The 17,170-nt window shown below is 39.5% G+C and overlaps 1 protein-coding gene and 1 long non-coding RNA gene across 2 annotated transcripts; both read left to right on the top strand.

Annotated features, from left to right (window-relative positions):
* Positions 1-607: 607 nt before the first annotated feature.
* Positions 608-2,146, top strand: LOC131942885 (uncharacterized). Its single transcript, XR_009386821.1, has 3 exons — positions 608-748; positions 1,230-1,664; positions 2,092-2,146. It is a non-coding gene; the product is annotated as an uncharacterized LOC131942885 (long non-coding RNA).
* Positions 2,147-4,076: 1,930 nt separating this feature from the next.
* Positions 4,077-16,695, top strand: LOC131942876 (uncharacterized). The gene is made up of 7 exons (XM_059302841.1): positions 4,077-4,122; positions 6,386-6,639; positions 7,465-7,613; positions 8,746-8,868; positions 11,467-11,617; positions 12,942-16,336; positions 16,555-16,695. The coding sequence occupies exons 2-6, from the start codon at positions 6,410-6,412 to the stop codon at positions 16,312-16,314; spliced, it is 4,026 nt and encodes a 1,341-aa protein (XP_059158824.1). The 5' UTR covers positions 4,077-4,122; positions 6,386-6,409; the 3' UTR covers positions 16,315-16,336; positions 16,555-16,695.
* The last annotated feature ends 475 nt before the right edge of the window (positions 16,696-17,170 follow it).

Here is a 17,170-nt window from a genome sequence, read left to right as displayed (position 1 = left end):
GAGGCCAGATTCTTGTCTGGTGTCTGTTAGAAGTTGTTTATCAAGTGAACGCTTCCCTTGGTTTTATTGTATACGTGACCATGAGTTCGAAATTTTCGAAGATTTTCAAGAAATACTTTTGTCGTTGTTTAAATACCAAGCGTTGATTACATATTAAACTAATTTGCTTTTTTTTCTCTATGTAAATCATTATTATAAAACTTAATCTTAGATTGTACTCTTTCGTTTAATTTAGCGCACACTTACATAAAATTTTGTTAATGGCAAACTTTTTTTTAAAGCAGTGCTGTAGGCCTACCAGAATTTGAAAACAATTTGTAATTTTTTTTCTTCATTGATCAACCTTATCTTGTTCGTCTTAGTGTACTTTAGTCACAATCATAAGATCTTTAGTTTTTTTCTTTTTAGTATAACATACATTACATTGATGTAGGCCTACTTAGTTTACATTAAAACAGGAGCGATTTTTAAAAATGCAATTAAAAATTAGCACAGTTTTAATACACAGATAAGAACAAAGTGGTGCGAGACATAATTCAACAACCGATTTTTTAAGTTTATTGAGGTCATTTTCTGTTAACCTAAGATAAAACTTAAGACAAAGATAAGATAAAATTTATGTATTAAAAAAGTCTGTCTTGTTCCATTCACTCATATTTAAATTAAATTGATTTGCTGTTGATTGAAACCAACATGAAGCTTATTATTTCAGCGCTGTGTTTTCTATTTTTCACATTGTACAGAGCAGGTGATCTTTTTTTTTAATTAATATTAATAATACGTAGAGTTTAGCATAATAAATATGGTTGAAACAATAACATATTTAAGACATTCAGATGTAGGCGTGTTCAATGGACAATGATTTTGCTTCAGATTTTCGACTGTTTAACTAACACTCGACCGCTTGACATTTCTATTTTTAAAACAGTTTACTTTAGGTTTAGTTAATCCATCTTCGACAACATTTCAGATGATCCAACGTTTAACGAGTGATAACTTAAATTTCTAGAACATTCCAGCAGTTTTTTTTTTTTTTTTGCATTGTTTATTTTAACTGCTTAAGCCTGTTTATATAAATAAGTAGAAAAAATGTGAATATTTAACTTCATTTTGTCCAACATTAAGTTGAATTTTTGTCGTCTTTGTATTTTTTTTGAAAGAAATGACATTCGATCACTACTTGATGCGAATAGAAAAGTTTATTTCAGAATGTGATGTTGTTCTTATAGAGGCGGGTGCAGAGACAAGAGGACTATGTCAGGGGTGTGGCGTTTTTGACATCAATTGTTGGTCGACCTGCTCCAACCCAGGGGAGGTAATTGGTAAAAGGATTGTGAACAGCAAACGACAGCTCTGCCAATTTTGTGGAACATTCGACATCGGCTGTTGGTCAACTTGCCCCAACCCTGGGGAGGTCATTGGTAAAAGGATTGCGAACAGGAAAAGGGGGCTATGTCAGGGGTGTGGCGTTTTCGACATCAATTGCTGGTCGACCTGCTCCAACCCAGGGGAAGTGATTGGTAAGAGGGTTGCCAACAGCAAAAGAGGGTTGTGTCAGTTTTGTGGAACATTCGACATCAACTGCTGGTCCACTTGCTCCAACCCTGGGGAAGTGATCGGCAAGTGAAGGTCGCCCGGCCTTGAAGATTCAGACCACTCCAGATGTAAGTCAAACACTTTTCATTCATTAGCGCGTTAAAACGGTTGAAGCTGCTAACCTGCATTGGTGGAGTCATTATACAACACGTGGTTTAGTTGTTGAACGGGCGCTTGGTCACCTGAAAGACACGTTGGTTGAGACTATGGGTGGTCCACGTCCAAGTAAACCCCCCTACCAAACCCCATGTCCACCTACCGAACCCCATATATATATATATATATATATATATATATATATATATATATATATATATATATATATATATATATAAATATACACATACAGAGAGAGAGAGAGAGAGAGAGAGTAAACGATCAATCTAAACAATGATCACGCAAACACATTCAGAGAACGCATATACATAAATAATTTTTCCGTTTTTTATACTACATATACGTTTTGCTTTTATTTTTTTATTTTTTTTTTTGCAGATCTCCAAATTATGGAAACGCGTACAAAATAATTAGAAAATAAATATCTGCCTGATTTGTGTTTTCTGTTATCTGTTTTCATGTATGTACATTCAAGAGCTGTCGCGAAAGGGTTGGTTGCGCTCAAGTACTTATAAACTATATACATGTATGAACTATGTAGTACCTGAAAGATCAATTCCAGTTTAAGGTTCCAATTTAGCTAGTTTCACTAGTTGTTTTGTATGTGTGAGTATGTCTGAGTGTGAACGCGTGCGTACGTACATGCGTGTGTGTATGTGAGTGATTGTGAGTGTATGCGTCCGTGTTTCTGGAGGGAGAACAAGCTTTAATGCAATCACTTATTTTCTAACGATTAAAGTTAAAGCAAAATAAAGCGGAAGTGATCTCCCCTACACCGGAACTGTTCGGATAGCACTGCCCGTTGAAACGGGTTATAGATAGGTGGGTAAGGTTTTTGACAAAACCGCATGACTTGAGAAAACACAAAACACATAGAGGACAAAAAACTCATGGAGTGCCCTGTTTTTTTATGATGATATAATAATAATCATTAAAAAAGTTTAAAAAAACCCACGTTTTCTGATTGAACTAAAAAAGTAGAAAATAAATGCTATACATCACAATAATGCAAGCGATCACTCTACTATAAGCGATGAAAAACGTGGGGCGCCGAAGTAAAAGTTTTTTATCGGTCATTGTTAATATAAGATGTAAAAGTTATATTACTATTGATTAGATAATACTATTGACTTTTATTAGGGAGCTTGTAGAGAATCAACAGTATTAGAAACTGTAAGAAAATCACGGCGCCCCACGTTTTTCATCGCTTATAGTAGAGTGATCGCTTGCATTATTGTGATGTATAGCATTTATTTTCTACTTTTTAGTTCAATCAGAAAACGTGGGTTTTTTAAAACTTTTTTAATGATTATTATTTTCTACTTTTTAGTCTTTGTATGTTTGTTTGCATTCAAATCTTGCTATCGATTTTATCTTTTCACTTTTTTTTGGGTAAACGAAGACAACTCGTAAAAAGACAACTCGTAAAAAACACGTTGTGTGAATATGTTACTGACTAGAACACATAGATTTGAACCCGTGTCGAGTGGGTTAGCAATCGTGTGCCCAACCACTCGACCATATCTTCTCCCCCATACTGGCCACCAGTTGTTACGTTCTGGTTGTTTGTAGACAAACAACGCGTGACAACTACTCAGTAGGCAAAAAGAGGGAGAGTATCGAACCTTCTTTTCATCAAATTACAGTTACTGGGTTATGTCCCTTTTTCCCCACGTTTTTATATTATTATTATATAGGGGTATAAAATGATCAATAAAATGTTTCCATGGATCAATTTAGTAATAATAACAGTTGAATATTCTATTGTCATCCGAAACAAAGCTTCCCTGAAAATTTCAGCGCGCTAGCTAACTGGGAAGTGCACGAAATTTCGATCGCAAGATTTGATTGGAAAAACAAACAAACAAACAAACAGAGGCGAAAGCAAGTTAAAGAAAACGTGGGGAAAATATGAACTCTGAAGAAAAACTGGACATAAAGTACAATTTCCGGTTATCGGAAATCGCTCAAAGATTTCAAGAAATAAAAGAATATGAGCTAATACTTATATGAAATTTCGTCAAAGACATTAAAATGGCACCTAAATTTTCTTGCTCACAGGCGAATAAACAAATAGACAGATGGACAGACAAACATATAGATAGATAAACGAAAGATAGACAGGTAGACAGATAGACAAATAGATAGACACACACACACACACACATACACACACACATACACATTCAGACAATAAAACTCGGTTGTTCCTACTAAGGAAGGTGTAAAGCGTCGAGATTTTTTTTTGCACGACTACAATACCGTGAACGAGAAAGAGTGTAAACACCGAGAAGTTTAATATAACAGATTAAAAATGCACATGCAAATAAAATAGTTTACACAAAACAGCACCAACCCTGAACACGCACGGATATGGTGGAACTAAACAACAGCAACTGAAGTGTTTTGGTAAGTCGCAGTTAGAGCTCAGCCTTAGAGACTAGCGAACTGTTGAGTACTTTTATCGACGTGTCAAATTATTTTAGTTATAATTTTTCAAATTTTACCTAGAATGTGGTTGTAGTTTGCTTGTTGTGTTTTATTACATAGGGTTCTATAAAACAACGGTTTGAAAAAAAATTTGGTTGGCATCGTATATAGTCTAGATCTAGATCTAGATCAAGATCAAGATCTAGAGTTGTTTTTATTTATCAAACTTTGTGCTAGAGTTATGGTTAGGGATTTCGGGAAGTATGGTCTAGTGGTAGAGCGCTCGACTACGAATTTGTAAATCACGAGTTCAGATCTCCTGAGTCCACCCAGTTATAATGGGTACCTGACTCACATTAGCGCTCCTAAAATAATATCATTGAATAAGTTAGTTTGATGCTCTAACAAGTAACATGTTCTGGTCGTAAACTGACCCTTACCTTTTTTAACTTTATCCCTATTGAGTAAAGCTCAGCCACTTTTAATTTCCCCAGCTTTAGTCAGGTACCCATCAGAGCTGGGTGGGCTCAAAAAACGTACTAGAAACTGGATTTAGGGATCCGATCTGGAATCGAAACTTTCGGATTAGGAGTCATGTGCTCTAGTATCTGACCACGCCATCACATAGCCATCTAGCATATCAAACAATTACATACTTAAATATAAACCAAAAAGTTTATGTTTTGAAAAAATTGTCTTGCCTTTCTATTAGCCATTTTTACACAACCACAATATCTTTAACACTCTAATTATTTCTTAACACCCCCAAATTTATTTATAACCTTAACCTGTGGTGTCGCCTCTGATTTTAAACTTTATTATTGTTTAAGATGACTTAAACCATTAATAACTACATTTGTTTACCTTTAATTATTAGATACCAATTCTTATTATCAAAATAAGTTAGTAGCCTAGAAATTGCTTTATTTTTAGAAAAAAAATTCGTTTGTTATTAAATGGCTACGATGTTGTATTTATAGGACTTGTAATTATGCCACAACTTCTCGTTTTTGAATTTGCCAGGTAGTATTTTCAAACCAAAAATGAATTGTTCTATTAAATCAGTACAATATAATAATTGAAATGTTACTTCCGCTATGGTTAACTTATTTAAAATCGTAAACGATGATTTTGATTTAAATGATTTAAATTCCGTTCAAATACACGTCGGGGAAAATAGGCCGAGAAGTAGTTTTCAGTGTTTCTTTCAGACTTACTGTTTTCTCCTGTGGGTTGGGGGGGGGGGGCTTGAAAATTGGGGGGGGGGCGGACACTAGTAAAAGTAGCATATACATTTTCTGTATAAATTCTATAAATTCTATTCCGTTCACGGGGGAAGGGAGCTGTAGTCTTGCTTCCTCGAAAAGGGAGGGGGGTGCAGTGAACACCCCCTCACTCCCACAACCCCCCCCCCCCTCCCCCGCCAAGAGAGACCTATAATAAACATTGTTAGTGCTTTCTAAATCAAGTTATTATTTTCGTTTACTTTTTCTTCAGGAATACTTTTAATGATTTAAATTAGTTTATCATGGCGGGTGTTTGATTTTCATATTTCCAATTAGAAATTAAGAATATCAAATAAAAGATTTTTTTTGTATGTGTCTTTTACACAACGTATTGAACGAATACACCTCAGATGGATAGTGCCGTGCAAACACAAAACTTTCGTTATTATAATATAATCAGTATTGTTGTAGAATTTGCTTGATTAAGCTTATTACATTATATAGTTTGGAAACGACAGTCAAAGTTGTAAAAACAAAAACTAAAAGGTGAATTGGTCGTTTCGTGCAGCCATCATTACCAAGGCAACAGCTTTATAAAGTAGGTCAAGCGATAACCTACTAACCTTGAGTCAAATCCTGGTAACATTGCTAAGCCCAAGCTTAATCCCAATTTTATGGGTTTATCGGCACAGAGGCGTAGCGACCATACCCGGCGCCCGGGGACAAACTTTTAATTTGGAGCCCCCTCGGGAGCAAATTTTCAATTTGCACCCCAACCCTCAAACTTTTCGATTTGCACCCTCCCCCTTCCCCCCCCCCCCCTCAAACTATTTATAATGCAAAAATGCTGCTAAAATGACATTTTAATTTGTTTTTTACAACCCATTTTGGCGCCCCCTAAGGTCGGCGCCCGGGGACATATGTACCCCCCTGCCCCCCCCCCCCCTACCCATCGCTACGCCTCTGTATCGGCATTCTAATGTCTTAATCGATAACTATTTCCTCCCCCCGCCTAGCGCGTACAACCCCACACAGCGGAAATGAGACTGTCATTGTCTGCGCTCGGCGCCTTACGGACAAACACGAACACCAATCGGGGCTCCGATGAAGGCTCGGAGGCGCCATCGGAATCGGGCGGCATCAAAGGTTCCTTCCCGGTCAAGTGTGTCGTTTTCTTCTTCAGCCTGATCCTGCAAATCCTCACCTCGACCGTCGGTCTCTTCATCATCAACCTCGCCTTCCTGATGCTCGGCTCGTATATCTTTTACATGTTAGCACCACTTACTACTGATATTATATATATATATATATATATATATATATATATATATATATATATATATATATATATATATATATATATATATATATATATATATATATATATATATATATAGAGAGAGAGAGAGAGAGAGAGAGAGAGAGAGAGAGAGAGAGAGGGGGGGAATATATATATATATATATATATATATATATATATATATATATATATATATATATATATATATATATATATATATATATATATATATATATATATATATATATATATATATTTATTTATTTATTTATTTATATATATATATATATGTGTATATATATATATATATATATATATATATATATATATATATATATATATATATATATATATATATATATATATATATATATATAAACAAGCTGTTAAACTTACATCGAGAACATTTTTTTTCATTCAAATTAGGTATATTTTGCTTTGGTGTCCCATAACATCAGCTTTGTGAAGCTACTGCGATCAGCTAATATTATTTTTAACATGTTCATCTGGTATTGTTAAATTTACAATCATCTCTAACCTCTCTATTTTCCAAGACACGTGGGGCAGATGAAGTAGAGTTTGTGTTTCATATAAGGGGATAGTGTGGTCAGCACTATGCCAAGCCGCTTTGTTTACCTTGTGTGAGCCAGGTACCCTGGTATGAGTCGGGTGGACTCAGGGGCGTCCAAAGACTCGTACCTGGTACTCGAACTCAAGACCTTTGGGACAACACAATAGTTTACCGCACCGATACTTGGATTATCGATTACACTCTGTTTTAAAATTACCCTGCAGTATCGAATCGCCACTCGAAGAATCGCTCCAGAATAATCTTCAGGAGGATCGGAGGCTGCTAGTGGAAGAACTGATGAATTTAGGGACAAACGCTGAGAATTGGGACGCACGCGCCGATACAACGCTGGCCGAATACGAACTGAAGTTAGGTATCAGTCAAAAAAACACACCGGTTATTCAGTCATTTGGTCATTCGGTCATTCGGTCATTCGGTCATTCTGTCATTCAGTCACTCAGTCATTCGGTCATTCGGTCATTTGGACATTCAGTCATTCGGTCATTCGGTCATTTAGTCATTTGGTCATTCAGTCATTCGGTCATTCGGTCATTCGGTCATTTGGACATTCGGTCATTCGGTCATTTGGTCATTCGATCATTCGGTCATTCGGTCATTCGGTTATTCGGTGATTCAGTCATGCAGTCTTGCAATAATTCATGCATTCAATCATTTAGTCATTCAGTCATTCAGTCGTTCAGTCATTCAGTCATTCAGTCGTTCAGACATTTGCTTTTTAGTTTGATTGTTTATTAATTCTTTGAGTTACTCTTTCGTTCTTCCTTTAATTCCTTCACTCTTTCATTCTTTCATTCAATCATTCATTCGTTTATTCACTAGTTCATTTATTCATTCATTCATTCATTACTTTATAATGCATTCATTCATGTTTTCATTCGTTCATTCATTCATTTAACTACTCATTTAGTTCTTTCTTTTATTCGATTGTTCCATATTTCGTTTATACGTTTAACCGTTCGTTTTTTCATCATTCCAATAATATCCACTTTCTATTGACCCATTCATCCATCTGTCCGTCCGTCCATCCACCCATCCTTCTATCCATCCATCTACCCATTCATCCACCTATCCTTCTATCCATCCATCTACCCCTTCATCCACCTATCATTCTATCCATCCAACTACCTATCCATCTACCCATTCATCCACCCATCATTCTATCCATCCATCTACCCATCCATCTACCCATCCATCCACCCATCCTTCTATCCATCTATCTACCCATTCATCCACCCATCCTTCTATCCATCTATCTACCCATCCATCCACCAATCCTTCTATCCATCCATCTACCCATCCATCCACCCATCCTTCTATCCATCCATCTACCCATCCATCCACCAATCCTTCTATCCATTCATCTACCCATTCATCCATACTACCATCTATCCATATACACTGGATACCACCTAACAAAAATAACCTCCCCGTCCCCGTCCCCCCCACTTCCCCCCCCCCCTACCCATCAAACTCCAACTTTGCAGCCAACTTCTACCGGAAGCGAGCGACCTTGAAAGTCCAGTCGGACAACACTACAGGTGGACAGACGAAGCTGTGGACCGGCTACGGCGCCATCATCTACAGCTACTCAATCATCACAACAATTGGTCGGTACTAGACATGCTATCCAAGGCCGGTACTACACATGCTATCCAATCATAACAACGATTGGTAGTTACTAGACATGCTGTCCATTCATCAATTGGACGGTACTAGACATGCCATCCATTCATCAATTGGTCGGTACTAGACATGCTATGCAATCATCACAACTATTGGTCGGTACTAGACATGCTATCCATTCATCACATCAATTGGTCGGTACTAGACATGCTATCCATTCATATCACAACAATTGGTCGGTACTAGACATGCTATCCATTCATTACAACAATTGGTCGGTACTAGACATGCTATCCATTCATATCACAACAATTGGTTGGTACTAGACATGCTATCCATTCATTACAACAATTGGTCGGTACTAGACATGCTATCCATTCATATCACAACAATTGGTCGGTACTAGACATGCTATGCAATCATCACAACAATTGTTCGGTACTAGACATGCTATCCATTCATATCACAACAATTGGTCGGTACTAGACATGCTATGCAATCATCACAACAATTGGTCGGTACTAGACACGCTATCCATTTATCACAACAATTGGTCGGTACTAGACATGTTTTCTAGATTACAATAACCCCGTTTCTCTTTTCCCATAAACGAACAGCCATACTGACAAGAAAAAAACACGTTTTTTTTTTAATTAAAAAAAACTTAGTAATACCAATTATAAATAATTAGATTATTTGTTTTTTTAATTTCGTGCCACACGCTAATGATGTTCATCCGATGCAGATTTACCATATCTGTCTCGTAAAAGATTAAGATTGTAGCCCCTGGGACAAACAGTAATTGTATTGTTTTTTGTTGTTTGTGAATGTGATTTTTTTTATTTTTTCGTTGGAATTTACTTTTATTCTCTCGAAGCTTACTGCTCTACGATTAAGTTTTTTTTTTAGATTCTTACTTAGTTAAATAGGTATAGGCGACTTGTATTTTAAAACTCACCCCACCCCTCCCACCCCAACCTTGAAATTGTAAACGCTGTGTGCATTAATTTAAAATAATCCCATAGGTCAAAGGTTAAATATATAAAGGAATTGTCAGTAACGGTAATACTACTAATAAGTCAGTAAAGGACATACGACAGATAGGTTGGCTACCATTAAGCACATGAGTCAATTGTGCGTAAATAGAAGTATCATTCGTTTAAACACTTGCAAAAGACCAGATCTCTTCTATAACATTTGTGAGGGTGGGGAATTTTAAGAGGACGTCACGAATGAATCCAATAACACAAGTTCAAGTATAAATGTTCTTTATTAAAATTATAAAACCAAGTTCTACCTAACTAACTAGCATATTCTATACTCCCTACTACTACTACTGTCTGCCGTTTCCTAGATCTACCTATCTGACCGTTCACTTCCCTAATTATCTACTGTTATCTAGCCCTACACATCTCGAATGTCTCTGACCGCTTCCTAACACCTTCTCTACTCTTCGCTAGCTACCTAAAAACTCCGCTTATCTCTCCTGACCCACGCCTCAGTGGTCAGCTGACCGTCTCACGTGACCGGTCAGTTCCCGTATTTCTGCTATCTATCTGAGCTCTCCGACGCAACCTTGCGTCATCACAACATCTTCATAACCACACGCGATGGCGGATTGTGGCAGGGGACGTCTGGTAAAGAGATAAACGATCAAACCTGCGCAGCTGCCCGGAAGTTGAGAACCTGTTACGCAATCGTTTTGCTGAATCAAATGCGTAGCGACACTTCCCGGCGCCCGGGAACAAATTTTCAATTTGTACTCCCCCCCCTTAAACTTCCAATTTTACACCCCCCCCCCCCCCCTCAATCAAACTTTCAAGCTAAAATGATATTTTAATTTGTTTTTTTTCAACCCATTTCGGCGCCCACTAAGGTTGGCGCCCGGGGACATATGTACCCCCTCCCCCCCCCCCATCGCTACGCCTCTGTGTTGAATTCAAAATAATGATTTCAGTGCATCGCGCATGCAAGATATAATTTGCCCAGGCGCCTTTGCTCCTTGGAGTGAATATCGCGGGAGGTCCAAGAAATTATTGGGTTCCATAGTTATTAGAAAATGTATTATCTATATATATATATAATTCTCTTCTTGGAGACCCTAGAAAACAAGCTGTAAGCGCGCTCCCTACCGCCCCCATCCCTACATGGTCTGGTGAGCTGTGGTTCACGCTAAGTGTTTACAATCGTAGAGCCGGGTTTAGTGACGGCTATTAGGGGCAGATAATTTAGTTTGAAACTATTTTAAACTTAGGGGAGGTAACTAAGAGGAGGCTGCTTTCACGGGCGGAGGGGGGGTAGGGGTTGGGGAAAGGAGGGGGGTATCGTCCTTAACTAGCTACTGACAGTGTTTTAAAGCAAATATATTCAGTGGCAGCATTGGTACTGTCGAATTCACAAATTATGAATTACTGAAAAGTAGAAAATAAAACAACTAAATAGCGGCGTATGATACGCCGCGTGTCGGCTCGTTATTTATAATACACTAGTGATAGGGGCTCACCAAAATCTTCAACGTGGTGTCCCTCTTAAAAGTAAACACTCCCTGACGAGATTAAAACGTAGATGTTATCTAAAAATAGGCTGGGGTAATATCGTCTGCTCCACGAGACTGGGGAAGTTCATTACCATTGTGTACGGCCTTTTTGGCATGCCGCTCCTCTTCACGCTCAGCCAAGATGTCGGTAACCTGGTGTCGCTGTGTAACAAGAAAATCTGGAACTTGATCAAACTGTAAGTAACAAATTCTGGAACTTGATCAAACTGTAAGTCAGATATTCTGGAATTTGATCAAATTGTGAGTCAGAAATTCTGGAATTTGATTAAACTGTAAGTCAGAAGTTCTGGAATTTGATCAAACTGTAAGTCAGAAATTCTGGAATTTGATAAAACTGTAAGTCAGAAGTTCGGGAACTTGATCAAACTGTAAGTCACAAAATCTGGAATTTGATCAAACTGTAAGTCAGAAATTCTGGAATTTGATCAAACTGTAAGTCAGAAATTCTGGAATTTGATCAAACTGAGTAAGTCAGAAATTCTGGAATTTGATCAAACTGTACGTCAGAAATTCTGGAATTTGATCAAACTGTAAGTCACAAATTCTGGAATTTGATCAAACTGTACGTCAGAAATTCTGGAATTTGATCAAACTGTAAGTCACAAATTCTGGAACTTGATCAAACTAAGGTGTCGGCGGCGTGATCAAGTCGTAAAAGCTCATGGATTCTAATCCGAAAAGTCTCGAGTTCGAACCATCGGGCAGATGAGGTTCGATAGCTGGAGACGGCAACTCTTCTTGAGAGACAACTCCAAAATCAAACAACTGCTGCCTTGTGGTTTGATCAAATTCCATGGATGCAAATCCAAAAAATAAGCAGGCTAAACAGAGGCGTAGCGACCCTTCCCGGCGCCTGGTGACAAACTTTTCTATTTGAACCCCCCCCCCCTCGAGATTTCGATTTGCACTCCCCCCTCAAACTTTCGATTTGCACCCCCCCCCCCCCTCGAGATTTCCTTTTGCACCCCCCTCAATCTTTCGATTTTCACCCCCCTCAACCTTTCTATTCATTTTTCCAACCCATTTTGGCGCCCCCTAAGGTCGGCGCCCGGGGACATATGTCCCCCCCCCCGCCCCCCCCCCCTCGCTACGCTACTGAGGCTAAAAAACGAAGTGCACGGCCTATATAGTGCGTGATACTTAAATGTATTGGGGGGAATCCTTTCCAACACTAAAATTAAGAATGCAGAAAAAGATCAAACTAAGTCTCAAAATGTGGAATTCGATTAAATTTGCTAGATAGAAACTCTAGTAATTGATCAAAACAGTCATAAAACTCTGGAATCTTATCAAGGTGTAAATAATAAATTCTCCATTCTTCACAAGCGGTAAACGACAAGCATGTTTGTTTTTGCTTAGTTAATTTTTTGTTTAAAGTATTTATGTAATTTACTTTTTAATTCTGTCATCGTTTGCAGGTTTTAATTTTTCTTTGACTGTTTCTATGTGCTCATACAATTAAAAAGTCGAGTAACGCAGTGTGAAAACGTGTCATTGCAGCTTGTACGATCGTTGTGTGGCGGGGGCCGAGAAGGAACAAAAAGGTGCCAAAGCTCAGAAAAAGAAAAGTGTCTCAAAAACAGGAAGCAAAACTGACGAAGAGGACGACGAGGGCGACGAGGGCGACGAGGGAGACGAGGGCGATGAAAGCGAGACCAACGTCCAGACTGGCACTTCCGGCAGCGACAGCCGGACCGCGTCTGCGACAGAAGCCTCCTCCAAAGACGCGTCAGGGAACTGGGCGCGTACTAAGAGCAGGGACGCTTCGGAAAACCGCCATACGGAACGCAAACCCCAACGACGACGCAGCATCTTCTCTAAAACAAAAGCTGACCTAGATCAAGCCTGGCGCCGTGCGATCAAAGAGGATTGTAACTATTCTAAGGATTACCTGGCCAGTTTCCAATCCACTGTTGATTTTATGGTGTGTGCTTCCAAATACGACGATCAGATCTCTAGCGTTGACTTCATGCCTCACAAGCGCATTCAGTCCATCCAGGACGTAATCTTGTTGACCGGTCAGCTGAGTATGATGACGAGAGATGAGTTCCTGCAAGGCATGAGGTTTGCCGGGTTCACGGAGAACGACCTAATGGACAGCGAGGCGTCGGATTACCCCGAAACGAGCACAAAGATTAAAGACAGCAGGTTTATTTCTGTGTCACAGCCAAACTTAAGTTTAAAAGACGAGACAGGGTGGTATTTTACCGAGACTGAACGGTTGCCTGTTGAAGAGAACAGTCCATCGGGGTTACAACATACCACGCCACCAAAGTCGTTTCGTGCAGAAAGCTTGGACCAACAAGACATCCTTCCCGAACAGCCATCCAATGACAATCTTCTGCATGAAAATGCAGCCTCTTTGAATGAGATGCGCTATCCTCATTCAAGTCTTATCTTGGATACTGAAAATAATTTGCATTCTTCTCTGGAAAAAGATCGCATTTCTAAAACCGAAAAGGAATTACACACTTTTTATGAGAAAGTGCAAGTTTCCGACGCTGAAAATAAGCTGCGAATTCATGACGATAATAAATTTGAACATGGGAGAATAAACAATGTTGAAAACGAATTCCATGTATCGCCTAAAAGCGGTGTACATGTGTCTTTCAAAACAGATAACATATCGAACGATGGATCCCTTGGTCCTTCTAACACCGACGAGTTTCTGGCAGGGTCTCCGTCTTCAGAGAAAGATGTCAGGAGAAAACATGATCCGATTCCAGCGGAATCCCATCGTCATGAAAGAGTGGCTTCTTGGGTCAGAAAAATCGACACGCCTAGTGAATATAACGCTGGTCTTAGTGAAGACTACGACTTGCGCGCGTGTGGTGACAACACAACAATCAACACAACAATCAACACGACAATCAACACGACAATCAACACCTCCATCTCACTGTGTGAAGACCCGCCAACCGCAGAAGCCGACCTCAAACTGCGTGGCTCAAACACAAGACAGAAGAAAATCAGATCTGCTCTCGTTGTTTCTACGCCTTTGGCGTCTGCGTGTGCACCTTCAGCTGAGCCAGACCAAGTACCAAACGACCTGCCCGACACTGTTATAAACAAACCCCGTGTTCAAAGACGTAGTGAATCGCCTTTAGCTCACGGTGACTCTACCTTAAGGTACGTCACCCTAGCTCAAGAGATTGGCGTGATCCAAGAAGATAAAACAACCCAGGATAACTCTAACCAAAGGCACCAACACAAAAAGAATACATTTCATGAACCTACTCAATACGACTCGGACAACATGGACCAAGCCTCTAACCCTGAGATTGACGAATTCTACGATACTAAATATGTATCTTCTCACGCACAAAACAAGGCCAAAATTCAGTGCAACGTTTACAACACAGAAACTAGAAAATCTCAAACAGAGTTGAATCATTCTCCTTTGAACTATAATCCAAGAATCAGTCATGAATCTATTGACAGAAACATAATGAATTACACTGGATCCCGTCAAAATGAAAGCAGTGAACAAGATAAATTCCATGAGGTTGTTGTAAATGAAAATTATCTTTATCAAAAACCGTCATCAAATCGAAACTTCCGACATGAAAATCGTATCGAAGATAAGACTGATGAAAAAAATGTTCCAGAAACTCTAGATCCAAAAACAGAAAAACTAGCAAACATTTTTCAGCGCGTTCTACAAATAGAGAAGTTGCCCTTCAATAACGTCCCACCAAAACCCAGCCACAAATTTGCTTCCTACTTCAGCGAATATTTACCATGGAACAGAAGCAGAGAACAAACACGTCAAAATTATGTTCAGCCATCTAACAAACAAGGTACGAAAGAATCTGACGGGGGTGAAGAGATTGACTTGATGTACAACCCAAGGAAGCTCTCCCATTTCAAAGCGTCTCCTCCATTTTTTGCTGCCTCGGGCGGGTACAGGTCCAAATTTTTCTTCCCGACGGCTTGTAGTCTAGCAGACGTAGGGAGCCCTCAGTCGCACGAGATTGACAATTTCGAATCAATCGAATACGGTAAAACACATTCGATTTTTCTTAAAGATGGCACGGATGAACGGGCCGGAAGTATGGGATGTAAAATCGAAAGTAAAATATGCAAAGAAGAAAAGGTAACAGCTGGTTACAAAAATAATAAATCAACACAGTTGAATACTGATCAGAAAAATCCTTCAGAGAAAATACATTCAAGTGATAAAGTGTGTGTAAGCCCCGATTCTCGCACGCTCCCAAAGACATGTGAGAAAAACAACGCCACAGAGAACAGTGCTCAAAGCCATGACGAAACTTTCCTGCGACTCCACGAAAAATTTAGACCAGACTTTGCAAGGAACAACAACACAAATCAAAGCGGGGGGGAGGAGGGATCCATCACCTCAGGACAACCAGAACAGGAGCAAGAGGAACCGGAAATGCTAGACGAAGAGCGGCTAAAAGCCGGTCGGTTAATCATGGACCTCTTTATGACTAAAAAGACCCCTCGCCTGGATGAAGGCTCTTCGTCGGATGAGGAATCCAAGCAGCAGGTCAAAGATGCAAAACCGGAATTCCACACCCCCCTCATGGTACTGTACGCTTTCGGCATCATGTTCGTCCTGCTGGGCAGTCTCGTGATCTACAACCTGGCAGACGAGACTCTCAAGCTGACCTACCTAGACTCGGTGTACTTTGTCTACGTCCTCATCTCGACGACGGGGTTCGGGGATCTGCTCCCGACCACGAGCATGTACTTCTTCACGGCGGTGTACGGCTTCATCGGCATGTCCGTCTTCAACATCATCATCAGCGCCACGCTGGAGACGATGCTGTCTGTGCTCGACTATATCAACGCCCTGGCCGTGGGGGGCGGGTTCATGGACGATGGGGACAACGAGTCGGACGAGTCTTAACCACACGAAAAAATTTCAAGAGGTTTTTTTTTTATATTTCTTTAAAATATTTTTACTAAATATATGTAGATGATATGCTAGTTTTTTTTTTGTTTTTTTTTTAAATACCATATAGTGCATAAACGCACTGAAGTAAACTCCTAAACAATAACCCTCCTACACACACACACATACAAACACATACACACACTCGCCTCACAAAAATGTGCGTATATTATTATAAACCAAACTCTAATCTAGGTATGATTCCCCGACAACTACGAACTTGAACCAAAACTACCTTTATAACTCGTATTTCGGAAGGTGCGATTTGTGGAAATACGGGGGCTAATGCAACAGCATGCCTCATACAACATATTCTCTTATTTATACATACGAATAAAAAAATGCACAATGACGATCATAAACCTTGTGTTTTGTTTCCAATGTTTCGATGGCTTTATTCGGAATTAAAATACTAATCAAATGAGTCAACATTGGGGAATACAGCAGCGGAGGCAGACAAATATTTGACGGTTGTGGAAAGCTGTGACAAGAAATCTGCATGTCGATCTTTGAAAATGTTACGCAAAAAAATTCCCCCCCCCCACCCCGCTACCCCCACTCCACACTCACGCCTGCCACTCATCTACCCCCCCCCCCCCCCCAACATTCCACCCCCTCCCTAGATCGTCTCTATCTTTACATATGCGGGCAGATCGGTTGTTTAGTTAACACCTTTGCGGCTATTGTAAATAAAACTCTGTTAAATGAAAACAAAAATCCTTTTCTCATAATATTTATTCACACCGGTGATCACACATCAGACATCACTGTACTTTTCCAGGACACACAAAAGAATGGAACGCTCGTCTGC

Source organism: Physella acuta, unplaced genomic scaffold (assembly GCF_028476545.2).
Source record: "Physella acuta isolate Inbredline_101_S28 unplaced genomic scaffold, ASM2847654v3 ptg000037l, whole genome shotgun sequence".
NCBI lineage: Eukaryota > Metazoa > Mollusca > Gastropoda > Physidae > Physella > Physella acuta.
Note: the sequence above shows the minus strand (reverse complement) of the source record. Positions and strands in the feature narration are given on the sequence as shown.